Genomic DNA, 27,554 nt, shown 5'->3' on the forward strand with positions numbered 1-27,554 from the left:
GTCCTGCTAGCTTTGGCGCGAGAAAGGCCGCAGAGAGGACTGGCCGCAGAGAGGTCCTGTGCCTGTGATACAGCTCTTGAGAAGGGGCTTCGTCACTGACGGAGACCAGGCCCACCAGGTTCCTTGCGCGGGGTGGCCGTGGGGAGCCGAAGCCCCCCGGCGCCGTCGCTTCTCACCGCCGTCTTCTCGGGCCTCCAGGACTCGGATTCTCCGAGGCATTCCACGGCCTCCAACAGCTCCAACCTGAGCAGCCCGCCCAGCCCCGCGTCGCCCCGCAAGACCAAGAGCCTCTCCCTGGAGAGCACGGACCGCGGGAGCTGGGACCCGTGAGTGGCCTCGGCGCTCAGAGTGGATGCCGGAGCGGCCTCTCCCCCCACAGCCCCTCCGCGGCCCGGTCTCCGCTTCCCCGCCCCCGCTCCCCAGCCCCTGCCCGGGAGGCCCGGGCCGGGCAGCAGGAGCAGGGTGGGGGTTCTGGAACGCGGACGATGCACCTGCAGCCCGCCTCGCCCCCCTCGCCCCCACTCAGCCCACACCTCCACACCCCCTCGCCCCGACAGCAACAACCATAAAGGCAGACTTCCACTGAGCAGCTTCAATGAATATCGATTCCATTTCGTACACTTAGAGTTGCTTTCCATAATAGTTGCCCCCCCCCCCCAAAGGTAGCTTGAGTAGACGGATCCCACGGACATCGCGGTGAGAACTTCAGGCGGACTGGTGTCCTCGGGGAGTCGCACCCTCCCGAGCGGCCGCCCGGCGCCCACAGCGGATGTCGACCCGATCGCCGCCAGTAAATCCGTACTCACTAAAGCAGTGCATATTTTACTACATTACAGAGTTTAAATACGTACACAAATGTAGAGGTTAAATACTGAATGTACATAGTAAAAAGAAGCATCTTGTATTCCACAAAAGATGGATACGTATATAAGAGAGAGATCATTTAATTTAAAGAAATGTGTTGTTTCTTGTCTGTTTTCCAGCTCAGTACTTTAGAGGGTAGGAAGGCCTTGAGTGTAGACGCTCACAGGCTTGAGGAGTCAGAGCACCCCCCTCCCAACCCCGGCCGGCTCTCACACCGGCCGGGGCCGCAGTCCCACGGGGGCTTCAGGAAAACCTTCCGGAACTTGGTCTCCCCACTCTGGGCTGCGGCCCGGGCACAGACCTAACCCCGGAAGGTTCTTTAGCAGCAGCGTCGAAAGGCTAATCTCCTTCCAAGACCTGTCCTTTTCCGGCAGCAGGATTCCAGCCACGCTTGTCCTTTTTTACTGTGTTTGGTATCTTCTGCAGATGAGTGTAGAAATGCCGTCTTGTCACGTCCTGACCCCTTCCGTTGAGAGGACGCGAGGAATGTCACGGCTTCTGAGGGTCCCTAACAAGGTTCAGAGAAGTGCTTTTCTCCTGGGCTACCCCAGTTCCCGCGCTACCCCCTGGGCGGAGGGGGGCTCGCGCTCCGCAGAGAAGCCCCAGGAAGGGTGTCGTTACCAAATAAAAAACCTCAGATGCAAGGACTTGAACAGCCTTAACCAAATATTCTTCCCCACACCGGGCGGGAGACGGGAACGCGCGGCCGGGGCGCGGGCAGGACGCCGGGGAGCCGCCACCTGGCCCGGCCCGCGTCCCTCCCTGCGCGCTCAGGCTCCGGTTCCGCCCAGGTGAGCACCTGCCGCTCCGGCCACCGCGAGCCAGTGAAACGCACACCCAGCACAGCCCTGCTTCTTGAGACGTAGTTCGCCAGTTAAGCACATGTGAGCGGAGGGAGAGAGAAATAAAAATATCTCCTGGAAGTAAAGAGAGTGGGTCTCAAAATGTCACTTTTTATCTTAAATTCCTCTGGGAGCTAGAAACGCGATTTATCCTCTCCCTAGACATCAGCCAACAGGGAACCTGAGTGGTGGTGTGTGAGCACCGTCTCCGCAGGGCGCACCCCTCTCGGCGGAGCCGGGACCGTTTCCAGGTCGATGCTACCCTGAGAGGGCACCGGGAGGTTCCGGAGGAAGGAGGTTCCCAGTGGCGGGGGTTGGGGGGGGGGAAGGGACTGTTGCAGAAGGGTCGCGGTAGAGGACTTACAAATGACGGGTTTGGTAGTCAAGCGTTCGGCAGGGTGCTTGCGTGGGCAGGGGGGCTGCGGGCGGGCCTCACGTACTACGCGGTCCTAAGCTCCTAGATCTTTCTGCTTCAGGGATAGAGTGGTCGTGTGAAGTGCTCCCGGCTGTCCAGATGTCGAGGATCAGACCTTGAGTTTGCTTCCTGTCCTAGACTGGGTGGTGCTGTGAACCCAGCACTTGGGGGAGAGGAGGCCAGCCGCCTCCCCTCCTCCCCTCCTCCCCTCCTCCCGGCCCTCCCTTTCCCCTCCCCGCGCGCCGCACCCCCATGCTGAGCCTTTAGCTTATAGCTGTGACAACCACGTGTGAATTTTTGTTGCCTGTAGGTGCTTATTTTTTAAAGGATGCTTTCAGGATCAAAGTACCCCCCTGCTCGAAGCCTGGACCCCACTGCAGTGAGTCATGGCGGGCAGACAGAGCAGAGCGCCCCCTAAGGCTTGGCCCGCAGCCCGGCTCTCAGGGAACTGCACCCCAGCACTTTTTGTTTCCTCCATAGCAGACTTACAGAGCGGTCCCCGGTGTGACAGATTCTGACAGCACGGCTTTGCGGGAGCAGCACCGAGGGTGATGGGGGGCAGGGGGGTCCCCGAGATAACGATCCTTTCACTGGGCTTACCCCACTCGTAAGGACAGAGCCGTTGCCAGTTGCCGTTGGAAGCTTCTCGGCATGACCTGGAAAGACCGGGGCAGCTCCCAGGGCAAACTACACGTGCCGTTCATTCGAAGGGATCTGCAGCAGAGACCGCGGCAGCGGCATCGCTGTCCGAAGTCATTTGTCCCGCGGGACCTTTTAAGAACCGGTAGGGCGGCCGGAGCTCGTTTCGCAGTAGGAAGGAAGGGTCGGAGAGGCGCTTGCGGCTGGTCTCTCCGCGTTGGTATTCGGTGCTAGGTCTGTCTGGCCCACCCGTTGTCTACCCTTGACTTCTCACGAATTTCATTGTGTGTGCTTTGGGTATATAAAATTATATGCGTACATGGCTGTTTTTTTTGCCAAATACAAAAGCCTTCCTCTTCATCACCTGATCACGGAAGATTCCCACAGCCCTACGTACGTGGGCGATGCGTGCTCGGTCCCGGGAGCAGTTTGAAGGGCGGGAGCCCGGCTGGAAGGGCCTGTCCATTCAGTTTCCCACGCAGCCCTCGTACTCAGGCTTCTGGGGAGAATCCGAAATTCCTGTTTGCGGCGACAGTCTGTCACTCCCTGGCTGGCGCTCGGCCCCGCTCGGCCTCCGTGTGGCTAGAGTCACGTCTGTGTCGTTAGTGCCACGTGCACTTCGGCAAGAGACCGGTTGCTTTCACGCGGACTCTCAGGTATCACTCAAGGGCCAGAGCAGGCGCGGGCCGGCGTCCCGAACACCCGCCCCCCGGGCACAGCAGGGCCGTTCTGGTCACAGACACCGTGGCCCCCTGGCCGGGTGGGGCCCTGGAAACTCCCCACCCGTGTCTGGACGGAGGGGCGCGCTCAGCGGCCAGACAGGGCACAGGCCGGGCGCCTCCGCCCCCAGCGGCCCTGGCCGGGCCCCTGACCCAGCAGGCAAGCTGCACGGCGGTTCATCGAGCTCCCCCTGAAGCCCCTTCCCTTGTTGGGACTCGAACGATCGCTTGAGTCCAGATCTCTGCAGGGTCCCGCCGGGGAAGAGGGCTGGTTCGGCAGGAGCGGGTGTCAGCCGTCAGCCGGGGCCAGTGGGCCGAGCCAGCCCTCCTCCCCAGGACGACTGCCACACACGGGCAACCCTGTCACTCATGGGGCCAATTGACGAAAACAGACCTTGAGATTTCATGAAAACAAAATCTGCCTTTTCATTTGATAGTGTAATATCATTTATTTTATAAATTTTTTAGGGTTTTTTCTCATTGTAATATTGTACAGTTTTGCATGGCCTAGGTGTAATCATTTTTTTGTTCAGAATATAATGCGGACAAATGTGTGTATGGAAGGAAAAAGGCTGTTGCGTTGGCCTCTGATCACTCTTGATTTTCTTTGGTTTTATGCCCTCAATGTTTTAGGGAAGTTTCTAAGAGATTCTCTGCTACCAGACAATGGTGTGGATTCTTTTGCACAGAAATACTGAAGGTGGGACAGTCAAAAATGTAACAAGACTCCTCGCCAATATTTTATGTTGGTCTCGATATTAACCAGAATTTGATGTATTGCAATAAAACAGGGAACTGTTGGACTTGACTGTTTCGTCTGTTCTCCCCGACTGAAACGTCTGGGGAGAGGAGGAGAGGTGACTGACTCCTCGGCTTACTGGGTCCCGCCTCCGGCCCGTCCCCATCCCCTCCCTGCAGGACCCGGGATTCGAGGAACCTAGGACTTCCTTAGGTCCAGGGAGCAGTCCGATCTCCTCCGGCCAGGTCCCGCCCGAGGCACCCTCGGCGGCCCCACTGCGTGCAGCTGCCAGGCTGAGGACCCTCTGCGTGGCCAGTTCCCCCCTGGCTGTCACGTCTGACTGTACCAACCGGTGGTGGCTGGTTTTCTGTCTGCTTCCTGCATTTAGTGCCTCTGCTCCTGTCCCCGGATCAGGACGAAGGGCACATCGGGGGACACGCAGGCCAGGCCGGGAGCTCTTAACAAGGTAAAGTGAAACTGGCTGAGACCCGCTCCCCACCCCTCCACCCCCCCGTGTCATTTCACACACAGTTGACGGTCCCAACTGTTGTGGGTGTAACGGCCGCCTCATCACAGAGGCAGGTGTGCGGCAGGCTCGGCCAACTTTCCGTAAGAGGCCCGGAGACCCAGGCCGCGCAGGCCCTGCCGGTAGGCGTCTCCGGAGTAGCTGCGGCCCTTCCGTGGGTGGCCAGGGTGAGGGGGACACCCGGCTGCCTCCCCTCTCTTCCCGCGCTGAACGCAGACAGAGCTTTCCGGGGCATGACACTGACCCTGACCCTCTCCCAGCGGAAGGACGAACACCACAGTGCTGGGATGGTGAGTTTCGGTGTTCTTTTTAATACTGAAACAAATCTGACCATTACAAGAATTGTACAAAAATTAACAGCCTGTAACGACCCCCCAGCTCTAAGCAGGCGTCATCTGCACCTCCGTCTCCTCCACAAAAGCCCTGGGGCCTGGAGGGGGAAGGGGGGGCCCCCACACCAACTTCCCACACAGAGACAAGGGCGGGATCACTCCCACCCGTCGCGGGCCGCGTCAGTTCTGCGGAAACTTCCACGCGTCGGGAGTATACAGACCAGCCAGAGAGCAGGCAGGGCCTGCTCAGAGCACAGGCTGGAGGGAAGGGCAGAAAACACAAATCTCATTCTAGAAGCACACACACGAGCCTTCGGCTTCACGGTCAGTAAAAATCCAGGGGCTTCTTGGTATTTCCGGCGGCAGAGGTTCCCGGGGAACGCGCTCACCTTCCGGCGAACATTCCATCAGGAACTTCCCCGGGCCCGAAAGGGAAAAAAGGAGAGAAGGCCACCTTATCTTTACCTGCTTCAGAGGCTCCACACGCACGCGCAGACTGGCGGCGCAGCCGGGCCCCGCGTGCAGTCCTGCGCGGCTCGCCCCGCGCCCTCTTAGTGGTCAGAACCGCCTAGAAGCAGCGGCCTCTCCGGAGCCGCCCGCGTGGACGCCCCAGTCCCCCCGCCTCACCCCGCTACTGTTCGGCCTGCCGCCGGCAGTAGTTGCTGTAGGCCTCCTCGAACATAGCCTTGCAGGGGAAGCGGGCCTTGAGCTTGGAGCAGATGAGGAAGGAGCCCCCCATCTTCCTGTGCAGGGAGTAGGTCTCCTCGGGGGGCGGGACGAGGCGGTGCTTCAGCATGATGGGGATCAGGTTGTGGATCTTCTCGGTGGTGCTCTGCGTGCCGAAGTCAAAGGGCCCCTCCGAGGCGAAGGCCTCCCCCAGGATCAGGATGGCGTCCAGATGGGCGTCCTCCATGGCCTGGGGGAGGGGGGGCAGGGGGGGAGCAGGGGGGCAGGGTGAGCGGCACCGGCGCCCCGAGCATCCCACACAGCGTTCTGAAGGGGCGGGCAGGGTCGGGTTAATGCGATGAGTGAGTGGTGACCGGGGCCGAACTGCAACACGTGCCACTCGCACCCTCAGCGCCGGTGCCCGGCGGCCCGCGCTCCCCCGGCCCCGCTCCAGGTCTAGGCAGGCCCATCCTGCCTGGGCCAGGCCGGCCTGGAGCGCAGGGCGGGAGGAGAGGGCGCCGCCGCCTCTCCCTCCATCCGGTTGTTAAGTGGAGGTTCGGCTTCAAAGGGAAGAGTCCCGCCCCCCCTCCCCCACGCACAGGCCTCCGGGCCCTGCGGGGCTGACCTTGACCTCGTAGCCTGTGAGGAACTTCATCTCTATGGACTTCTTCAGCACCGCCTCCCTGTCCCTGTCAGCAGCTGCCCTGATGATCTGGGGGGACGCACACCAGGGACCGACAGCGGCTCCTGAGGAGGCGTTCCCGGGGCCAGGGACCCCCAACTGCCCGCCCCCCTCCTTGTCCCCCTCACCGTCCTTCCAAGTCCCCCGCCTGTGAGTCCAGCAGGCCTTGTCCTCACCCACCGTCACCCGACCCTGTCGGTGTCCCCCACCCCCTAGGAGCTTCCAGGCATCCTAGGCCAAGACCGGCCCCGCCCCCGGCCCCGTCTACCTGAATGTAGAGGTCAGTGAAGGATCGGTCAAATTCCCGAGTTGCCCCAAAGTCCAGAAGGGCCACCTGGGGCGGGCGATAGCGGGGGAGGTTCGCCCTGGTGGAGAGGGGGCCAAGACCCCCCCCCCCGTCCCCGAGGCCCCTCCCCAGCGGAGCTCCCGGGGGCTCACCTTGTGCTGCTGAGGGTCATAGAAGAAGTTGGACCAGTTGGGGTCCGTCTGCATGAAGTGGAACTCGAACAGCTCCCGCAGGCACAGGACCAGGATGTTGTAGCAGATCTGGGGGCAGGCGGCCGGGTCACCGCGGCCCCTCCTCCATCCTCCACCCGCCCCGCCCTCTGCTGCGCAAGGGCCCCTGACTCCAGGTGTGCCAGGCATGGGGACACGGCGGCACCCCCCCGTCCCCTTTGTCCCAAGGCCCGGTCAGACACACCTCGTTCCGGATCTCCTGGCTCAGCCCCTCCGCCTGGTCCAGGGGGAAACCGGCCACCAGCTCCGTGGTCAGCACGTGGGGGCTACAGAGCTCGTCCACGATCTCAGGCACGTAGAAGAAGGGGTGGTCCTTCAGCAGCTCCCTGCAGCGGTGGGGGCGGTGGGGGAGTCACACCCCGGCCACAGAGTCTCACCCCCTCACCCCAGGACCTGACCACAGCCATCACCCATCAGCCCCTCTGTCTGCCCCTCCGGCCTCCCGCTGCACCTGAACTTGCGGGCACAGGCCGCCTCCCGCTGGTAGTCACACTCCAGGGCCAGCTCCCGCCTCAGCACATCGATCAGGTGCTCAGGGAACAGGCCTGGGCAGGGAGGAGGGGGTCAGCGCGGGCTGGGGGCTCCTCTTGGGTCCCCAGAGCCCATCCTGAACGCCTGCCCTTGACCCACGGCCAGTCTGACCTTCAGGAAGCATGTTGCTCATGTTCAGCACGGCCATAAGGTTGTTGACGTCACTGTTGATGCTCTGGGCCACACCCGGGTACTGCGGGGGGACAGAGGGGTCCCCGGGCTGACAGGGCGGCCGCCGGCCTGCTGGCTTCCCCACCGAGTCCCGCCCAGACCCCGTCCCAGGCTGAGGGACAGCTCAGACCCCACGATGCTGCCAGGACCACCGGGTCCCATCAGGACCTGGTTCTCCACCGTCCGCCTCCACGCCCCACTCCCCTCCCCCCCCCCGCCCCAAACCGAGCCTGCAGGGAGGCCGCTGTCCCTCCACAAATCCTTCCCTTCCCAGCGCTGCCCTGGCACTGGGGACGGACATGAGGAGACGCAGCCCCGCCCCAGAGAGGGGGCGCCCGGGGGGTGGATGCGTAGCGTGCCGAGACCCCGACGCCACAGGGCCCCGGCTGTGCCCTCCACAGCCCCCCACCCCCGCCCGGGCACGGGCGCACACGCGGGTGCCCACCTGGATCTTCATGGCCACCTCGCGGCCGCCCTTCATGCGAGCCAGGTGCACCTGCCCGATGGACGCGGCCGCGAAGGGCCGCTCCTCAAAGTACTCCAGCTTGTCCCGCCAGCCAGGGCCCAGGTCACCGTTGAGGGTCTTCTGGCGGGAGGAGAGAGGCGGGGAGGGGCCGTGAGCGCAGCCTGCCCTGACAGCCGCCCCCCGCCCCCCGCCCCCGGCACCGCCTGCCTCACCATCATCTGCTTCAGCGGCATGAAGTCCGCGCTCTGCCTCACCCGCTCGAAGATCTTGGCCAGATGGGGGTTGATGAAAGCGTCGTCTGGAAGGCACCCGAGAGAGCAGAGCAGGGGGCCGGCCGCTCAGGGAAGAAGCCCGGCGAGGGGGGGGGGGGCGCGGCACGGCAGCCACCTCAGGGGCCCCAGTTGCGCCCGGGGAAGGCGACCGAGACGCCGCTCTGCCCTGCACGCACCGGGAGCCGGGCTCGGAGGCCACAGGGCACGGGCCCGAGGCCGCGCGGCAGCTCCCGCCTGGCACGCAGGCCCCTGAGGCTGTAGACAGAGGCTCGGGAGGGGACGTGGGGACGCCGGCCAGGCCGCGCACCCTCTCCGGGCCCCCTCCTTCCACTCCCCCCCCCAGGGCCCCCTCCCAGCGGGGCCGAACTCCCGCCCCCCCCCCCACCCCGCAGGGCCTACTCACCCTGGATACTCAGCATCTGGCCCAGCTTGAGCGCCGCCCCGCGCACCTTGCACAGCGTGCGGACGATGCGCTCCGCGTTCGCCTCAGACAGGAAGGGGCTGGAGTCCAGCACGGCCTTCTTCCCTGCGGGCCGGAGCCGGGTCAGCACGCGGCGCCCGGCCCCTCTCGGGGCATCTGCGGGCCTCACCCCGCCCGGGAGGGGCACGAGCCCGGGGAGCTGCTGGGGGCGGCCGTCGGGCGGCCGCGGGGGCCCGAGCACGTCCCAGCCCACGGCCCCTGGGCCCCACGCCTCAGGGACATCTCCATCCTCCCGGTGAAAACAGGGACGGAACGCTTCAGGACGCGGAGACTTTCAAGAGCGGCGCGGAGAGACCCGGCACAGAGCCCGGCGCGGGGCCTCCGTCCTCCTGGCGGGTCCCCGACACCGGCACCGCGATTTCAACCCAACCCTTGGTACCCCCTGCCCGATGCTGTGGAAGCTTCCCCAGGCCTGACCCCAGCCCCCTCTCAACACGCACGCACACACATGCACGCACCAGACGCGCACACACATGCACGCACCAGACGCGCACGTGCACACTCGTACACACTGGCACACCCATGTGCACGCGTGCTCGCACACACATGCGTGTGCACACTCGCACAATGCACTCACACGGGCACACCGCACACACGCTAAGCCCCTCCCTCCGTACCAGTCCCCGGCCCGACAGGAGCACCGCTGAAGAGCAGAGTCAAGTGCAGGGATGGGGATGGGGTGGGGGGGCCAGGCACCAGGAGGGAGGACCTGGGGACCCAGGCAAGGAGGACTAGTCACTGTCCCTCCCCCCATGAAGGTCACAGCACCCCTGGGGTCACTGTGAGGCGGGCTGGCTGCAGCGAGGGCACAGCCCCCCCAGGGAGAGGAGCGCAAGGTCCAGGACGGCACACGGCTGGCCAGTATCTACCTCCCCCTCTGGCCACAGAGGCCCCCGACGGGCGGTAACCCTGGGGGTGAAGACCACCTTTGTCTGGAACGACCATGGGCGTAGGGTGCAGGGCGAGGATTCGGGCCACGGGGAGGCCAAGGGACGGCGGGGCGCTCCGACCTCAGTGCCCTCGCCCCAACCTTGGCATAGCCCTGCCTGGATACCGAGTCTGCGCCGGTCCCGAGGCGGGGAGAGGCCCGGGCAGGGGGCCGGCTCTGCACCTGCCGCCCCCACCCCCAGCTCCTCCAGTCCCGGGTCATCTGCTGCTCTCCCTGCCCGGTGCCCCGCGAGCCTGCTCAGATCTGTCCCCAAGGCCGCATGCACGGTGCCTGGCACTTTCCTCGGCCTGCACCGCCAGGGGCCTGGCCCGGCGCGCCCCGAAGAGGGAACAGGAGAGGCGGCCGGCACACCGCTGCCCTGGGGGCCGTGTCCAGCCTGGCCTCTGACAGCCTGGGGGTGGGGGGACATGGGGACCGAGGGCCCGGGACACAGAGTTTGCAGACGAGAAGCCCCAGAGAGAACCCACGAATCCGCTGGCACCCGAGATCGGCTGCACGAGGCTCACTCCCGGGGCCCCAGACGGCAAGACCTGCCCCCAGAGCTGGGCCGAGAAGGGCCCCCAGATCACCCCCTGCCCTGGGCAGCAGCGGAGGGCCAGCGCGGAGGGAAGGGCGGCCCCTCTACGTGCCCTCTGCCCTCCCCCGCCCCCGGGCACGGCGGGAGGAAACACGCTAGGGAAAGGGCCGTAGCCCCAGTGGGCAGCAGGCGAACGCGCCCTCCCGGCACACAGTAGGGCTCCAGAGACATGGGGACCGTGCGGGGCCCTCTCGGGCCTTTCAGGCAGCCCTCCCCACAGTCTGCACTCCTGCCCGGGCAAGGCTCGTTCTGAGAGCAGCCTGGGGAAGCCAGGCCATGGCAGGTGTGGCCCCCACTCAGGAGAGGCCCTCCAGGGGGCAGACCGGGCCCCGCCGGTCAGCACCCTCCAGGCCACAGGTCTGGCCCGGGCCCACCGTGGCCCAAGCCCGGCGAGCGCCCCCGACCGTCAGCCAGGGTCACCACTTCCCTGGCGAAGGTCGCCTCTCCTCTGCTTGGACGAGGTGGGATGAAAGCAGCCAGTTTCCAGCGGGACGGGCTTCGTGCCTAGAGAACACGGGCTTCTCGTTCCAGAGAAAGCCGGGCTTTTCCTAAAGTGTCTCAGCACCGACACTAAAAATACCCCTGCTAAGCCCTCCGTCCTCCGGCCCCTTCCAAGGACACTCTGTGTGTCCCGTGCACCCCGCTCTCAGGGGCCCGTGGGGGCGGGCCAGTGCCCTCTCCCCAGGAGGCCCTTGTCCCCACAAGGGGTCTTGCGGGTGGAGAGGGGCCGTCCAGACCGGGGGCAATGCGCGTGGTGACCTGGCCTCACTGACCTCACAGAGGAATCATGAGACAGAGGGTCTCAGGCCAGAGAAGAGGCCACTTCAGGTCTCCGGGGGGGGGGGGGGGGGGGACCAAGGGCCCTGAGGGGTCTGTTCCTCCAGCACCGACGTCCCTCACCCACAGCCAAATGGGGAGCCCTGGGCGCCCGACCTGGCCAGACCACTGGGTGCCAACGGCCCCACAGAGTCTGGGAGGGCCGGCAGGTGCAGAGACACAACCTCGGCCACCACTGACACAGAACCCAGGACCTGAGGCATCCCTGGAGGCCAATTCTCCAGGCACATGGGGGGGGGGGGGGCGCGCAGCTGGGGACTGACAGGCCCACCTCCCGGGGCCCACCCTGCCCTCCCGGCCAAGGGCCCAGCTCACCTGGAGGGTCCCCTGGGCGGAGGCTCTTCTTGGCCACCTCGGCCAGCGCCCCGAAGCCTAGACCCACAGCCAGACCTGCAAGGAGAAGGGCGCTGGGTGCTGGCACGGGGGCCACCCACCACCCTTCCATCCATGAGGCCCAGAGCAGCCCCACGGTCACCCGCCTCCGCTCCGACCCTCGCTGACCGCCAGACGATGCAAAAAGGGAGAAAAAAGGTAGGAGACACACATCTGCTATTTTCAGAGGTTTGGCTCAAGGAAGCTCCATCCAGCTGGACCCCCATCACCCTTGCTAGTCTGCAGGCTCCCCGCGCACAGACCCTAAGAAGACGCCCAAACAGGAAGGGTTTCCGGCACGAACGGAATACGCGCCAGGAACGGTCCGTGGGCCGAGGACATCCTGGCCACACGGGGCACCCCTTGGAACGTGGCCGCTCACTCCGGCGTGACCCGGCGTCGCAGTTCTCTAGAACTCTCGCAACTGGAAGGAAAGCCCTCCCTGCAGTGATATGAAGCAGCCGTCAGTGGGCGTCAGAGCGTCTGCAAAGGCAAAGTGTCCCTAATCCGAGCCGTGGAGACTCACAGGACCGCGGGCCCGGCAGGTGCAGACGGTGGTCTGAGGACAACGGGGGACCAGATGATTTCTAATCTAAAAATGTTTCAGAATCATCCACATCAAAGTTCATTAATACGTCTTTTGTCCAGAGACCAGAAGTGCCTGATCCCGACCGTCCAAGAAAGGCCCACGGAACCCAATAGGTGCCACTGAGGCCACACAGAAAGCCCAGGGGCGGGCCAGGGCTGAGGTGGGGGCGCACATTAGCAGAGAGAAAGACGACACGCCAGAGCCCACTGACCCCGCAGAAGGGACAGCAGAGACCCAGGGACGACACCGGACAGGCCCCGAGACCCGTGGGGCTGGGAGACCGTGGGGCAGCAGCCCCCACGCCCAGCGGGTGGTTTAGTGAGCCAGGAACCCAGCAGAAGGATCTGCGTTCTCCGAGTTTCTACAATGATTACGTATTCGTGTTACGAAAAATGTTATTCTACTGAAAATTTTATTTAACTAGAAACAGTTAAGTGCAGACATAAACAATTTTTTTTTAATTTTTTTTTTAACGTTTTATTTATTTTTGAGACAGGGAGAGACAGAGCATGAACAGGGGAGGGTCAGAGAGAGGGAGACACAGAATCTGAAACAGGCTCCAGGCTCTGAGCTGTCAGCACAGAGCCCGATGCGGGGCTCGAACTCATTTAAATCAAAAGAAGGTAACCCAACCCTACAACGTGCTCTGGCGACACACATCTTCCCCACCGGCAGGCGGGTGGGCAGCCTCCTTCCGCCAGCCAGAAGCGGGGCTCCTGCCCCACAGGTCGTGGCCGGGACTCACCGGTCCACCAAGAACAGGCACTCCCAGCAGGGCCAGGCGCCAGCAACGCTCCCGTGTTCGCCACGCTCACTTCTCCCATTCAAAACGGCTAGACCGGTGCCGTCCCGAGAAATACAATGCCAGCCACGTGTCTAATGTTAAATTTTCTGGGGTGCCTCGGTGGCTCGGTCAGTTGAGCGTCTAACTTCGGCTCGGGTCATGGTCTCTCCGTCCGTGAGTTCGAGCCCCGCGTCGGGCTCTGCGCTGACGGCTCAGAGCCTGGAGCCTGCTTGGGACTCTGTGTCTCTCTCTCTCTCTGCCCCTCCCCTGCTCATGCTCTGTCTCTGTCTCTGAAAAATGCATAAACCTTAACAAAAAAATTTTAATTTTCTAGTAGCCACCTTACAAAAGGCAAAAAGAAGCATGTGAAGTGAACATGCGTCCTCTATGTTATTTAACGTAAAACAGCCAACATATGGTCATTTCTACAAGTGCTCTTACAGACGAAAATTGCTAGAGGTATTTCAGGGTTTTGTCTTGCTTTTGTACAGAGCTCGCAAACTCCAGAGTCCAGGCCGGACAGGATGGGCCACGCTCTGAAGGCCACGGGAAGGAGCCAGTCACCCGCGAACAGCCCCCTGGGCCCTCTCAGGATGTCCTGGTGCCAGGACACGGGCACTAGGGCCTGTTTTCCCGCCAGCCAGCTCCGGACGGCACTGGGCACAGAGCCGAGGGCAGCCAGGGTGCCAATTAAACATTAACTCTCCTGCTGCCCGCCCACCTCACCCCTCCCAACACATTATCTGACTCCGCAAAGGAAGTGATAACAAGCAAGGTTAACCTTCAAACTATAGTGACTTTCACCAAGGTCTCTCGGCATCTAGATTTTTCTCTGCCGAGATCAAGTCCAAAGTCAAGCCCACAAAAGAGGCAGATGTCTTCAAAGGTTAACCAGCCTGGCCAGTGCTTGCAGGGGTGCCCCCCCCTCCCCCACACCCGGTCAAACTCTTGGCGGCCATGTCTCCACCGCCGGGCAGGGCCAGAGCACGTTCCACAAAGACGGCCTTAGACTTGCCCCGCGCCGGCCGGAGGTGCTGCTGCGGCCCTGACCTTGGCCTCAGGAGCTCCTGCTCCAGCGAACCAAGAATAAACTGGCCCCCCCGCACCCCCACCCGGGCTCAGGCGATGCCCGGAGCCGTGCCGACCGGGAGGCACAAGGCCGGCCAGGCTCTTCCGTCCCCCAGAACCAGGCGGAGGCAAACGGGGGAGGGCAGCCCCTCCACCTCGGACACCCGGAGCCCCGCTAAGCCAGCTCACAGCCTGCGTCACCCCTGACCTCAGTCCCCGCCCCCACCCCCCTGTCGTGCTCCGGCCCACACGGCCACAGGCCGCTGCAGAACTGCTCTCAGCCCCGCATTGGCGACAGGGGCCTCCGTCCTCGCCTGCGAGCAGGCGCCAGGCCTTCGGAGACAGTTGCTGGCGGTTCTGTCGTGAACAGAGGTTCTGCCGTCAAGTGTGGGGGAGGATGGCAGGGTCCTCCCCAGAGACGGGAGAGCGCTGGGCCGGCTTCCCAGGACCCCAGTCCGGGCCTGTCCCCGCCAGGTCCCTCCAGAGGTCATCGGGGCCACTGGGCCGCTGTCCAGACAGCCATCAGAGGTTAAGAAAAGGAAAAACAAAACACCCTCCAGCCAACAGCCTGGTGAAGGTGCCCCGAGCAGGAAGAGGAAGCAAACGTTCCTTGGGGCTCTGGCTTCACCCGCCAGCAGCCCCGGGTGTGTTCACAGAGCCGGCTCAAAGGGGTTCCTGCGCAGGGGCCGCGGGCAGAGGGGTCTGCAGACAACAGACCGTGTGCCGGGCTGCTCTGAGCCTCGCTTTTGTAACCCTAACGGTCCTTCTGATCTTAGAAGACAAAGCTACGCGTGGAGGAGGCAGGGGCTCCGAGGGGACCCTGAACCCTCGGGAGTCCCGGCCGCCCTCTCCGCCATCACTTGCGCCCTCCACCCTGCCTGGCCCGGGGTGGGCGGCAGGAAGGAGCGGAGTCCCCTGGACAGGGTGCCCCCAGGCTGTCAGGAGCTGCCTTCCCCCCCATGCCCAGCACCGGCCCGGCCGTGGACACAGGGGCTGGTCACAGGTCCCCGGGCTCAGATCGCTGTGTGCGCAGCAGGGCCCTGCAACGTCACGAATGCACACGTGGCCCCGGGGACCCAGGCGCTGTGGCCCCACTTGTCATCAGAACTGGAGATGACAGTAAGTGCCCTCGCCGTCCTCACAGAGCTCCTGAGGGGCAAGACAGACACACGCACCCCTGGTAACGCACCTCCCGAAAAGCAGAAACCACGGCCCATAACCCCCACTGAGTGGGCACTGCGGGACGGTTCTGCACGGCTCCTGGCCCCGGCCACAGGACCCCCCTGTCTATCACCAAACTTCTCACTCTGCCTTCTACCCTTCCTCTTGGGAGCATGTCCTTTGTACATTATTAAAATCTCCTTTAAAAAAAGATAAAGTGAAAACAGTTGGTGGGAGTGTCTTTTGTTTTAAACGTGCTTACTTAACAAAATCAGAAAACAACCAAATATGCCCGTTCCCCAACGTGTGTTTGTTCACCAGCAGGAGGGGACACAGAAGCTCGCTCTCCAGAGCGCGCCGGGCCCGCGTCCCCACGTGTCAGAACCATAGCAGCCATCGCTTTGGTCTTCTGCCCAAGCGACCTTCTCTTCCAACAGACAGGACACTCTTTCGTGGCCACACCTCTCTTTTTTCAGTATGTTGTTTTCTGACTAACACGTGGCCCAGTGTTCTAACGGCAAGAGAGTCCTGCAACCAATAGCAGAAACACGTGTGGACAAGGGGAATCACGTGGCAACTGAAGCATCTGAGGGACAAATGGACACACGAGTCCCAGGGTGCCCTTGACCCTTTTCCATACCTCAAGACTTTTTTTTTTTTTCCTCTGCACCCAATGTGGGGGTCGAACTCACGACCCCGAGTTCAGGAGGCACCTACTCCACCGACTGAGCCAAGTGGGTGCCCCATTACCTTAGTCTTCACAAACCCGATGAAGCCTCACAAACTGTTTTTTAAAGCAAGTATTTATCTGGGACTCACAGTTCCTTAACCTTTTACCTTCTAAAAATGGAAGGCTTCCCCAGGGTCCCTTCTGGCTGCTCCTGGCTCCTGCCCCACTGTCTTGTCCTCACATCTGTTTTCTAGACCCTATTTCACAATCACCTCCCCACGTCCCCCTTATTTCTTCCTGCTGCTTCGCGTCTTGTCCCCTCCAAGTGTCCTGTCGCCTCGGTGCCCTCCCCGCTTCTGCCTGGCGACGCCTGGGAGGTCCCGGCAAGGCCCGCGGCCGCCACGACACCGTGAAGGAAGCAGCGCTCGGCCGGCCGGGATCAGCTCCACGGCACCTGCTCCGTCTGCTCCGATCTTCCGGCCCGCTCACCTGACAGCCGCGGCGGGGCCCGGAAGACAAGTCCCCTCAAGCCCGAACTGGAAAGGAGACGGTGGGAAGGACAGGACAGAGTGCAAGAGCCATGCATGACGAAGCCCGACACACCCAACACGCATGTGACGAGAGCCCCCAGGAGGGGAGCAAGGGCGGAAACGGGGCAGAAGCAGTGCCCGAAGAAATGACCAGAATCCCCAACACTGACTGGCACGCCGAGCCGCAGATGGAAGCGTCCCCACCCCAGTCATCGCCAGGCCCCTACTTCGCGGGGCCCCCGGACTCCTCTGCGGCCGGCAGGCACCCCACGAGGTCGGGCCCCAGCCGACCACCAGGGGCTCCGCGTCAGGAGAGCGGCGCGCAGGTGGCCGGGCGGAGGCCGCGGCGGAGGAGCCGCGGCTACACCGGCGCAGGGGCGGCGTCTCTATCTAAGTCGTTCACACATGCCTGGGTTCGGCTTCCGGTCCGTGGCCCCGCCCCACGGCCCCCAACCCTGCACGTGTCTGTGCAGCAGGGCAGGCCACACACCGAGGGGCCTCCGGAGGAGGGGGAGGCGGCGGCGTTCACCTTGGAGAACTCCGCCCTGGGCCCAGATCCCGTCCAGGTCACCGACCCCAGCGGTGTGTCCCGCGCGGCAGCGAGCGGCGCCCGGAGGGAAGAACACGTGGAGGCGGGCGACCCCCGTGCCCAGGAAGAGAGGCTCCTGCCGGGGCATCAGCCACGTGGCGGCCCGGTGTCCCCTGAAGGCCCCACAGGCCCCGGGCTCACAGGGACAGCCAGCCTCCTTTCGGGAGGAGGAAGAAGAGGCCCACGGCCCTGCCCGGCTCCCAGGACGGAGCCACAGGGGGGGAGGGCGATCCCCCAAGTTCCGAGGAGTGGGTGGCAGCGGGCAGAGTGGAGGAAGTGGGGGCAGGGTGGGTGGGGGGCCACCACTCCCTCCTCCCTCCTGGCAGGGTCGGGGAGGGAAGGGGAGGCAAATGAACCCCACCCAGGCTGTCCACGCGCTCCCTGTGTGCCCCCTGCGTCTCTACCCCCAGACCTCCAGCTTATGGAAGCGGCCAGGACAGGAGCTGTTCCCCGTTCAAAAGAGATACAGCAAGTTTTCCCAGGCCACAGTTAAACATCAGGCGTGAGACCAGACTCACAGGCCCAACCCACGAGCCACCACACTCTGGGGGGGGGGGGGGGGGGGAATTGGGTGTGAGGCAGGGCCTCTCCACATCTGGTCTCCTCTGGCTCCTAAGCTGACTCCCACCCCCTTCTGGGCCGCTGGAGCTTGATCTGTTCGCTCCCTTGGAAGACGGCACGATGGGCCCCTTTCCTCCAGGATGCCAGCTGCACCAGCGGCGTGCATTGATGACGGGTCCTGTGCATTTTAACGTCTCGTGATATTGATATCCTGGTGTCATATTCTTGTGCATTTTACCCTGAGGGCCTCCTTCCTGCACTGCGTTCTGAGCAATGTCAAGGGCGAGTGGGGGACAGCTCCGGGTCTGCCCAGCAGGAACACTATCACCAGGGAGAACCACCGTTTCAAGGGCGTAGCCCATGAACCACCTCGGTTTTGCCAACTGGAGCCAGCGTCTCTGCCCCAGGATCCTCCCGGAGCCCCTGTGCCTTCCCTGCTCCCGGGGAGACTCGGATTTCGCTCCGTGGCCCCATGACTTGATCTCTTTCTACCGGATGATTGGAAACTGGGTCTGAACAGAAAAGGGCAGTACCAGAAGGTTAGCGAGGCCGCACCAGCTGACGCCAAATTAGCCCACATGTGTGATAAAGGACTCCTGCTCAGGCTTCTAATCCCAGGGCAGGGGACTCACTTTACATGCCAGATGTAGCCTTCGGTGGGTTGGGCTGAGCCTCCCACGCACAGCAGGGGTGGGTGTGTGTTTAAAAAGATGAGTTGTTAGGGCACCTGGGGGACTCGGTTAGTTGAGTATCTGACCTCAGCTCAGGTCATGATCTCGCAGTTTGTGAGTTCAAGCCCCGCATCGGGCTCTCTGCTGTCAGCACAGAGCCTGCTTCAGACGCTCTGTCCCCCTCTCTCTGCCCCTCCCCTGCTCACGCTATCTCAAAAATAAACTTTTACAACATGAGTTGGTAAGGCTAGGTTTGAGAACACCCCCTCTGGACCCATCTTGAGCCGCCCAGGAATGGGTACATGAAACAAAGGCTAAATTTCCTAACCTTTATAAATTCTGGGCTTTTCTCATTGGCTTCCAGAGAGACCATGAGCCACGGCTCCCTTGTGGTGCCCAGAGCTGGCACTTTGCCCTGAGGCAGCACTGCCCGGGGCCATGGGAGCTAAAGGAGAAGAGAAGGTTTCACTTACAAGCCGTGAGATCACCACAAACCTACCCCACTGAGCTGGGACGGGGCAAATGCAGCAGAACACACAGGGCGGGGGGTGATGTGTGTCTGATCCTGGGCTCCTGTCTCCCCAGTCGCTGCCGCCCCCCCCCCCCCCCAGTTCCCGTCTTTCGACAGGACTTCACGAAAAGCTGACTGGGTGACCTCTAGGTGGCCTGGTTTGTGTATATATAATGTTTGCCTTCTCCATGTTCTCTTGGGGTTTTATTGTTGACAAACTTTTTGTACAGATAAAAATAGCCACAGCATCTCTGACAAATGTTCTGCACCAGGAAAAGAATCTGGAACATAGCTTGGTGACCCCTCTTGAAGTGTGGGAGGTCTTGAACCACACTTTCCCCTGTTCCCCTTCCCCTATTTACTATTTTGGGTCAGATCTCCTCTCCTAAGAACTTGACTCCTTCCCTACCTCCTCTTCTATCCCCCTCCTTAAAAAAACAAAAACACGAAAACAAAAAACCCGATTTTATAGAAGGGAAAACCTAGGTCACAAGGAAGCAGGGCTGGAACTATAACCCAGATATTACAACGGCATAAAGCCCAGTTCTGACCCCAAATTCGGTATCTGAACCCATCTTTCCCATCATCACTCTTTACCAGGACCTACTGCCCACATCTTAGCCATGATACCCCAGAGCCAGCCTGGACCCAGGACGCCCACCCCCATCTCGGCATCGGAACGGCTGGCACAGCCCCTGCCCTCCACCTCCACTAGCTGAGCACCCGACCTTCCGGTCTATAGGAGTCCCCTTCCTTCATGTCCCCTTGTAAAACATTCCCACACCTGTCGGTCCACCTGTCGCCCCATGAGGGGAAGAAGGTTGGAAGTGCTTTCTAGAGAAACAAAGAAGAAGAGTGTTACCTCCATCTGTGCAGACAATGACCCACCAGGAAACCACACACCTCACAACCCAGTGAGGAACACACATAAATAGGATGCTTGTACCTCTGGACAAAATGGCTTTTTACAACACGTACAGTTCTGAGAATCTCTGCCATTAATTCTGACGGTCTTCTATTCAATTCCATTCTACTTGTTTTTCAAATGTTGGGCCTGACCCATGAAGTTCATGTCACACCCACTGAAGGGTCGAAACACACAGCGTGAACGCGTCCCGGGGAGGGAGGAGGCCCAGAAGTCACCTCTGGAGCCAGAACGGCACGTTTCTCCCAGACCCGGCCCCTCTCTGCTGTCATCCTACCCCCTCGAAGCCCGAAACACGAGCTGCCGAGTGCTGGGCAACAACACGGGCCTCCCTGAATCACAGCTGTGGGCCAACCTCTGGCGCTCGGACACCACCCAGGACGGCTCCAGATCCCGGCGGCTGTCAGTGAGGGCTCCGGAGGCTTCCGATGGCACAAAGCACCTTCCAAGACCTGAACCTCACCTCACCTCAACCCAGGCTGCCTCTGGCCACCCGCCCCCCACCCAAGGGGAGCCTCGCACCCGGTCTTACCGAGGCTGCCTCTCTGCCCTCCACCCAGGAGGGCCTGGCTTCGGCCTCTTTCACCAGGAATTCATGGCCTTCCATCACATTCTAATTTACCGCCACACCCTTTACTCTGACCACTTTTCCCCGAACAGACCTTCTACTACCCTCACCCCCAAAGACTCCCACGAGAGGATCACACATCTCTAAAACCCATCAGTCAAAGGAAGCCTCTGTGGCGAGCCCCATCTGGAGCGGCAGGAAGGGGGCTCAAGAGAAAGACTACAGAGCGACCAGGGACAGATCGGGCCTCAGACTCGTGGGGAGAGACGAGGGGCCCCATTCAATACTTCGGTAGGAACAAACACTGCCCGCCCCGCCCCGACTAACAGCCTCTTACAACACAGGGGCCGCGCCGGGTCTCCGGCGGAATAAGGACCGCCGGAGGCCCCCAGGGCAGGGACTCCCAAACTCATCCTGGTAGCGGCCCCCCAGAAGTCACATGCTCCGTGAAACACCGGTTGAACGCAAACCCACGAAAGGAAATAAAGCAATAACTCTGTCCTGAAAGTCAGACGATGCTCTGCCAGATCCTCGAGCAGCTGAGGAGCAGCAAATGCCAAATTTTAAGACAGCAACGACGGAAGGAAAGCTTCCGCGGAGAAACTTCCATCCAGTGAAGGCGGCAGGCTCTGCGCATTCGGAAGACAGCCAGCCAGTGTGAGACCCCACACGCGGGTCCACCTCCAGGAGCACGGAGCCAACCCCGAGGGAGAACTAGGACGGCATCTCCGGGACAAGAGGCAGCAGAGACAGAACAGCGTGGATGATGGACAGCGTCGGGAGGGAGACGCAGAAGCCCAGCAAAGCACAGAGCGAGCGGGGCGCGGCTCAGACACACGGCAGCGAGCCTCACCCGGGTCAGGAAAGAGGTACTGGGGATGACAGCACGGCGTCAGAGCAGGTGCAAGCGCCACAACCTTTCACTGAAAGGACGTCCCCTCGGCGCAGGTGTACCCGATGCAATACTACGCTCAGAGCTCCCGGCTCCACAGGCCTCACGACAGCACCCGCGACACCCGCAAGCACGGGGGGTCAGGGCAAACACCACTCTGCCGGGACTAACCAGCCCCGTGAGGAACCTCTCCTCGCCAGCCGCCCCCCCCCCCGCCCCCACTTGCCGAGGGGCTGAGTGGCAGATGCTGCAGATACCGTCCCCAGGCATGGCCCGAGCAGCTCACGGCACAGCGGAGGGCAGGAGGAATCCAGTCACTGGGTCATCCCCCGAGGGAAAGGGCCAGGAGCAGCTAATGCAGGAGCCGACGCCCTCCCTGGGACCCCTGTGGCCCCCACCATCCTCCTCCTCCACGCAGGCCCCGCAGTGGCCCCGCTCAGCCGGGGCTGGCACACCAGGGCAGGTGAGGTGGCACGGGGGCACACGGCCACCTTACCTCCAAAGTTGGCCAGCCGCCCGATCCGTGTAACTGGCACCTTCCGCTCCCGAGCCCGCTCGCTGAGCTAGAGGGAGCAAGGAGAGAGACCTCACGGAACTGGCGATCGGGGACAGGACCCCCTTAGGGGCTTCACGCTGCCCCCCCAGACCCCCTCCACCCCCGAAGGCAGCCGCTCCACCAAGAGGGGGCCTCTGTGCTCCTGGAGACTCCAGAGCACGACATCCAGGGGTGTCCCCGGAGGAGGGCCCGCCGCCGGCACCACCGTGGACGGCAGCCGCCCCAGCCCCATCCGAGGGCCCCTCCGGGACACACCATCTGCTTGTGGGGCTTGCTCTCGGGGCGAGCCTTGGCCTGTCGGGCCTTCTCAATGTCCTCGGCGGTGAGGCCCCCCATGGGGGACTGGTCCTGGTGGAAGAACCTTCGCCAAAGGCCTGTGGCAGAGATTGGGTGTCTGGGGTCTCCAAAGAGCCTCCCGGTCACTGTGCCCAGAGGGGAGGCAACCTGGCCCGGGAGCCCGGCTTCCCTAAAGGGTCCGCTGGCAACGTAGGCAGGAGCTGGGCCCTCACTGACGGCCTGGTCCCAGGGTGGAGGCGGCGACCGGTCAGGGGAGGAGGCCGCAGAGAAATCCGTGGGGGCCCCTGCAGTCTGAGGCCCAGAGAACTCTGCTTCCGGGTCATCGAAGCCCTCGGCATACGGCTCTTCACGCCAATCCTGACCCTGCAGGAAACAAAAGCGGAGTGAGAGGAGGAGGCCAGCCCAAGGCTCCCCTGTGTCACCCCCGCACAGGACAGCGCGCTCTGGGAAGCAGCCTCAGCCGGCTCCACAGGGGCGAGCCTCCCCGGCCCGGAAGCCCAGAGACACAGGCTCCGCTCCGCGGACCTGGGGGGGCAGGGAGTGGGCACACAGCCACCCAGCACCTGCCGGGCACCTTGCCTGTAAATCAGGGCTAAGGAGGGGCTCCCAGGGCTCTGGGGAGTGGGCCAGGCCAGCAGACAGAGAGAGCTCTGAGAAGTAAAAGGCCAACCAAAGACTGGCGAGGGCCGTGCAAGGACGGCGTCCACCCGCCACACCCAGCCAGCATCTCGCCGCAGACGCGGCCATCACAAGTCGGCCTGGCCGTTCCTCTAAGAGGCTCTTGGCCTCTGTCCCCAGGACAGCACTGGCCGCTGTCCCCAGGAGCTGCGGGTCCAGGGCAGGCAAGGAGGGAGGCGCCACATTTTCCCCGCAGCGGTCACAGAGACTACGCTGCGGGCCCAGGTTCTTCCTAGGTCAGAACCCTGAGTGACCTGGAAGGCCTCCTGACCCCTCCCTGCTACCTGCTCATCTGGAAACAGGGCTGCGCACAGTCACAGAGCTGCGTGGGCCACAGGCCGGGGAACAGCACGGGCTCCTGGGGGACGGCCCGGAGGGATGCCCCAAGGCCGCAGAGGTGGGTGTGGGGCGCACAGGGTGCCTGCAGGTGCCACCAAGCTGCACCTCAGCCTGCGGGACACGGAGGGGTCTGAGGACGGAAGCCGTGCCCTCGGGGAAGGAGAGAGACCAGCCATCACGCCGTCGCTCTCATTTCATAAATGGGAAACTGAGGCCGGGAGAACGGAACTGATCTGGTAAAGGCCCGGCGACCGGCCTGTGGCGGAGCGGGGGGCCCCGCTGGCCACCCTGCCGCTGCCAGACAGCACTTGTCAGTGCTGGGCAAGCCCGGTGGGGAGGGGGCGGGGCAGGCTCACGGGAGCCACGGCAGTGGGGCGTCCTCTTGCCGTAAGTGCCGTAACTCTCCCCCGAGTGTCTGCTCAGCGAGTAAGGTAACAAATCCCTTGAAGGACTAGAGGGTCAGGCATTTCTGGATTACCCGGCCCGCCAGCCCCCCCGAGGCAAGGGGACACCGACATCTGAGTTTTCGGGAAAGACCAGGAGCACGCTGAGGGCCATCACCTCGCTCGGTGTCCCCTCCGTGGTGGGACCGCCACACCTCCCCCACCCCACCCCCAGGGATGCCGCTGGAGGCTGGGAATCCTAAAGTCTCGACCAAAGCCCTGGGGGCTGTGACAGCCTCACAGCTTGGAGCAGCAGTGGCCTTTGTCCACGAGGCCAGACAACCACGCAACAGAGACGGATGGACGGAGGTGGCAGGGCGCCCCCTCTGCAGCCCAACTCCAGGCCCACACGGCCGTACACACCCGCCTCCCCATCCGCTCGGGCGCCAGGAACGTCTAGGTGCCCTGCAAGGTGCCGGCCCGGTGGACAGCGCTCTGCGGCCGCAAACCCTGGGGACGGTCGCCTGTCCCGCACGCGGTTTTGCCTGTGCCCCTGCACAAGAAAGGTCTCTGGGCCGGGCACACGGGACAGCAGGACGGTGAGGAGGGGGGTGGGCTGTGCCCGCTGGCACCTGGGACGAAGCGGGCCCCCCGCACATGGAGGAGGGAAGCCCGGCCCGGCTGTGGCCCTGCTGTGGCCCGGCTGGCGCGGTGGGAGGAGCCACGTGACAGCTCAACACTGCGGCACGACACACAGCTCCCCCAAAATTAAAAATTAAAAAGGCCTTGGGGCGCCTGGGTGGCGCAGTCGGTTAAGCGTCCGACTTCAGCCAGGTCACGATCTCGCGGTCCGTGAGTTCAAGCCCCGCGTCAGGCTCTGGGCTGATGGCTCAGAGCCTGGAGCCTGTTTCCGATTCTGTGTCTCCCTCTCTCTCTGCCCCTCCCCCGTTCATGCTCTGTCTCTCTCTGTCCCAAAAATAAATAAACGTTGAAAAAAAAATTAAAAAAAAAAAAAAAATTAAAAAGGCCTTTGCCCAGCATGTCCAGGAGGCCCAGAAACTGAACGCAGGCCTTGGGGCGGGGGGGGGGGGGGGGGGGGGGGGGGGGGGGGGGAAGGGCGGGCACTGGTGCCCCCACAGGACAGGCCTGGGCCTACGGGCCGGTGAATCAGGGTCTGACTAGAGTGTGCGGGCCACCATCCCCGGGTGCTCTCCCCTCTCCGTGAAGCTTCCTGAGCTGCAACCACCTGGGGGCATGAGTCACGCAGGGAGCCCCCACCACACCCGGAAGGGCAGCCGGTCACCTGAGCTGGCCACCCCACCGCGTCCCGGGTCGCCCCCACCCCCTCATCTCCCCGAGAGCTCCCAGCCACCCCAACCCCCCAGCCCCCCCCTTACCTGCACCTTGCCCAGGACCAGGCCGATCTGCTCCGCAGCAGTGGACTGCAGGGCCCTGGCCGCCAGGACCAGCTCCCCGCCGAGGCCCAGGTGCTGCAGGTGGGTTTCCACGGCCGCCTGGGCCAGCTTGGCAAGGCCTCTGACCAGCATGATGGCGTCCCCCAACATGGCAGTCATCCTCAGGGCTGGAAGAGAGCGGGCCGGTCGGGGGGTGCTCCACACTGCCCCCAGGGTCACCCTCCCACAGGGCAGCTCCACCCCGCACTCTGGCAGAGGCCACGGGGGGTTTGGTTCTTCCACGTGACACTCCACCCCCACCCCCGATCCAGGCTGCCGGAGGGGAGAGAGCGAGCGAGGGCCAGGGCTCGAGGTCGGCTCTGGGTGACCCCCGACCCCGCACTGGCCCGGCCCTGGGCAGAGTGAAAGGCTCTGTGGAGGCGGGGCTGGGGACCCCACAGCCACCCCGGGAGACGCAGAAGGCACGAAGGAGCCAAGTGATTTGCCCCACCGAGTGGCACCATGGGGACTTGAAGCCGGACACACAGATTCAGTCCAGTGCTCGGTCCTCTGGACCCAAACGAGGCTGGGGAGGCAGCGTCTGCCCCCAAAGCGCCTCCCCGTAGGGCCCAGGGCGCCCGACCCAAGCCCTCAGGGGCTGCCCCCTCCCCACCCTCAGCCTGGACTCTTCACCAAGCCACGGCCTGTGGTCCAGGCCCCAGGGCGGTCCATCCAGGGGACCCTGAGAAGCAGGGCACAGCCAGTAAAGCGCACTGTGGGCGGGACTCCCGTGTGACACGGCCCCCTCATGTGGGCCCGCACTACTCTCCTTTCTCCACTCGGACACAGTATAAAACGTGTTTAACGCTGGTCAGGGTCCCCGTCCCCGGTGGTGCTTCACAAGGGGCACATGCTCTCAATCACCTGAGTACTTCTTAAAGCCTGGAGGGGCTGCGTGCCGGGGCGGGGCGGGGGGTGGGTAGGAGAGGGTCCTGGTAACACACTGGGGCTGAGGAAAAGCCACCAAGAGGAAAGGGGCAGCAGGGGCCCTCAGAGAAGCAGCCGAGGAGCACTCTGGCCCGGCCAGGAGGAGCTGGCACCAGCAAGGAGTCTCGGAGAGAAGACGGGAACCGGGAGAGAAGAGGCCTTGGGGAACCTGCTCGAACAAACACGCGGAGCTGGGAAGGGCCAGACGCACCGGTACGCGGGGCCGGGCACACAGACGCCTGCGGGCTCTCCCAGGAGAGCACGGACAGGGAAGGCCGGGTGAGAGCACCCACCAGGGAGTCGGCCACGGCTCCGGGGCCAGGCGGCTGGCTGCCCCCCCTCCCCGGGGAGTTCCGCAGGGACGCGCCTTCCCCTGAGCGTGGGAAGGCTACAGCTACGTGTATCTGGAAGGAGAACCGCAGTGACGGCCAGAGGAACCCACGAACGCACAGGAGCCTGGACCGCGGAGCTGCCCTGCTACCGCCTGCCCTCCTGCCACCTTTACGGACAGCAGCCGCCAGGCACCGGGCCGGGGGCTCTCCACACTCGGTCTCTTCCAATTCTTTGTCAACAACCCGGTGACACACGCATTACTGCCTATTTCACAGAGGAGAAAACCAAAGCCAGGGAAGTTAACTACCCTGCATGGTGTCCCGAGTGGTGGCCCTGGAGTCCGACCCTGGCCCTCCTCTGCTCTGTGCCCACCACACCACAAGGCCTCCCCAAACAGCCGCCCTGCTGGCTCCAAGGCACCCTCTCAGGGACAGGGCCCTGCTCAGACACAAATGCCTACACCCTCATCAAAGCCAAGGAGGTTTCTGTAAGGTGACCACACCCTTGAGAGAGACAAAGGGGAGGGGCTAGCCGGGCCCATCATCTGCCACCATTTCACACCCCCGGCTCTGATGGGATCCTGCTCTTTATGGGAACAAACAAGGGTGAGTCCCACAGACCAAATGTCCAGGCGTGGGGAGAGCTCACGTGGCCGGTGCATGCTCTCAAACTGCCAGCCCCCTGGCCCCAGCCCCGACACACACAGCCACACCTGAGTCACCACCCCGTATGGGGGAGCCCCCAGTGAGACGAAAAGTTTCCAAAGGAGAGTTAGGGACCCATAACGGTGGATGGAGGCCAGGCCCGAGCCACATCTGTTCAGAAGGACCCCTGAGGGTGTCCCCAGGGAATCCACCATAACCCACTGCTCCAAGGGCACCCCCAAACAGGCCTACCCCTCGCTCACCTCCAGATAACCAAAGCAGAGCCTCCCACGGACAGAGACTCCGATGATTCCAAAACCTCACCTTGTCTGCTGATACTGTATCTTCCACAGACCCTCCTAAGACCTATTTAATTCAGACTTCATTTCCAGGCTGAAAGTTACTTCCGCCTGATTCATCCAAGTCACAAGCGCGAACGACAGCTTCTCTGGAGCAGAGCTGAGAAGTGACAGGGGGCAGGTCTGCCCTGCGCTGGCTGACTGGCCCACCGCACCGACGGAGGCTCAAACTGGAAAGGCCACATCCAGCCTTGCGCGCTGCAGACACAGGCCTGGGGTCCCCTGGAGCCCGGTCCTCACGGCCCCCCCGAAGGGCCAGGACTGCACCGACTGCACAATGACGCATTAAAAACAATTCCTAAGGAAAAAATGTTACATAAATTGACCAAAAATGTTTAAATTCCTGCCTTTGGGAGGTAGGAGTAAGTAACCAGGGTCTCTTCCAGTATTTTCCTAACGTTATTAGTCCTACACAACCTACCTTCAAAAAAGGAAAACAAAGTCATCTAGGAAGAGTACACATTAGAAA

General features: G+C 62.9%; 2 protein-coding genes across 18 annotated transcripts in view; one reads left to right on the forward strand and one right to left on the reverse strand.

The window, feature by feature from the left end:
• The window catches only part of CDC42BPA (CDC42 binding protein kinase alpha), a 320,829-nt gene extending 316,547 nt beyond the window's left edge, over positions 1 to 4,282 (forward strand). For all 15 annotated transcript variants that reach the window (XM_045453221.1, XM_045453229.1, XM_045453222.1 and 12 more), the window contains one exon: positions 199 to 4,282. In XM_045453221.1, the coding sequence (XP_045309177.1) occupies positions 199 to 330 (132 nt within the window). In that variant the 3' untranslated portion in view covers positions 331 to 4,282. The remainder of the gene's footprint in view (positions 1 to 198) is intronic.
• Positions 4,283 to 5,035: 753 nt separating this feature from the next.
• The window catches only part of COQ8A (coenzyme Q8A), a 40,463-nt gene continuing 17,944 nt past the window's right edge, over positions 5,036 to 27,554 (reverse strand). The window contains exons 2-15 of one of the 3 annotated variants that reach the window (XM_045453239.1): positions 24,766 to 24,950; positions 21,927 to 22,331; positions 21,612 to 21,678; positions 11,540 to 11,614; positions 8,784 to 8,906; positions 8,321 to 8,406; positions 8,088 to 8,225; positions 7,583 to 7,664; positions 7,392 to 7,485; positions 7,125 to 7,266; positions 6,863 to 6,970; positions 6,693 to 6,758; positions 6,368 to 6,454; positions 5,036 to 5,992 (exon numbers count right to left, since the gene is read on the reverse strand). In XM_045453239.1, the coding sequence (XP_045309195.1) occupies positions 5,708 to 5,992; positions 6,368 to 6,454; positions 6,693 to 6,758; positions 6,863 to 6,970; positions 7,125 to 7,266; positions 7,392 to 7,485; positions 7,583 to 7,664; positions 8,088 to 8,225; positions 8,321 to 8,406; positions 8,784 to 8,906; positions 11,540 to 11,614; positions 21,612 to 21,678; positions 21,927 to 22,331; positions 24,766 to 24,942 (1,935 nt within the window). In that variant the 5' untranslated portion in view covers positions 24,943 to 24,950 and the 3' untranslated portion in view covers positions 5,036 to 5,707. Of the gene's footprint in view, positions 5,993 to 6,341; positions 6,455 to 6,692; positions 6,759 to 6,862; positions 6,971 to 7,124; positions 7,267 to 7,391; positions 7,486 to 7,582; positions 7,665 to 8,087; positions 8,229 to 8,320; positions 8,407 to 8,783; positions 8,907 to 11,539; positions 11,615 to 21,611; positions 21,679 to 21,926; positions 22,332 to 24,765; positions 24,951 to 27,554 lie in introns of all 3 variants that reach the window. The other 2 variants (XM_045453238.1, XM_045453240.1) reach the window with 2 other exon arrangements.

This window comes from Leopardus geoffroyi, chromosome C3 (assembly GCF_018350155.1).
Source record: "Leopardus geoffroyi isolate Oge1 chromosome C3, O.geoffroyi_Oge1_pat1.0, whole genome shotgun sequence".
Classification (NCBI taxonomy): Eukaryota; Metazoa; Chordata; class Mammalia; order Carnivora; family Felidae; genus Leopardus; species Leopardus geoffroyi.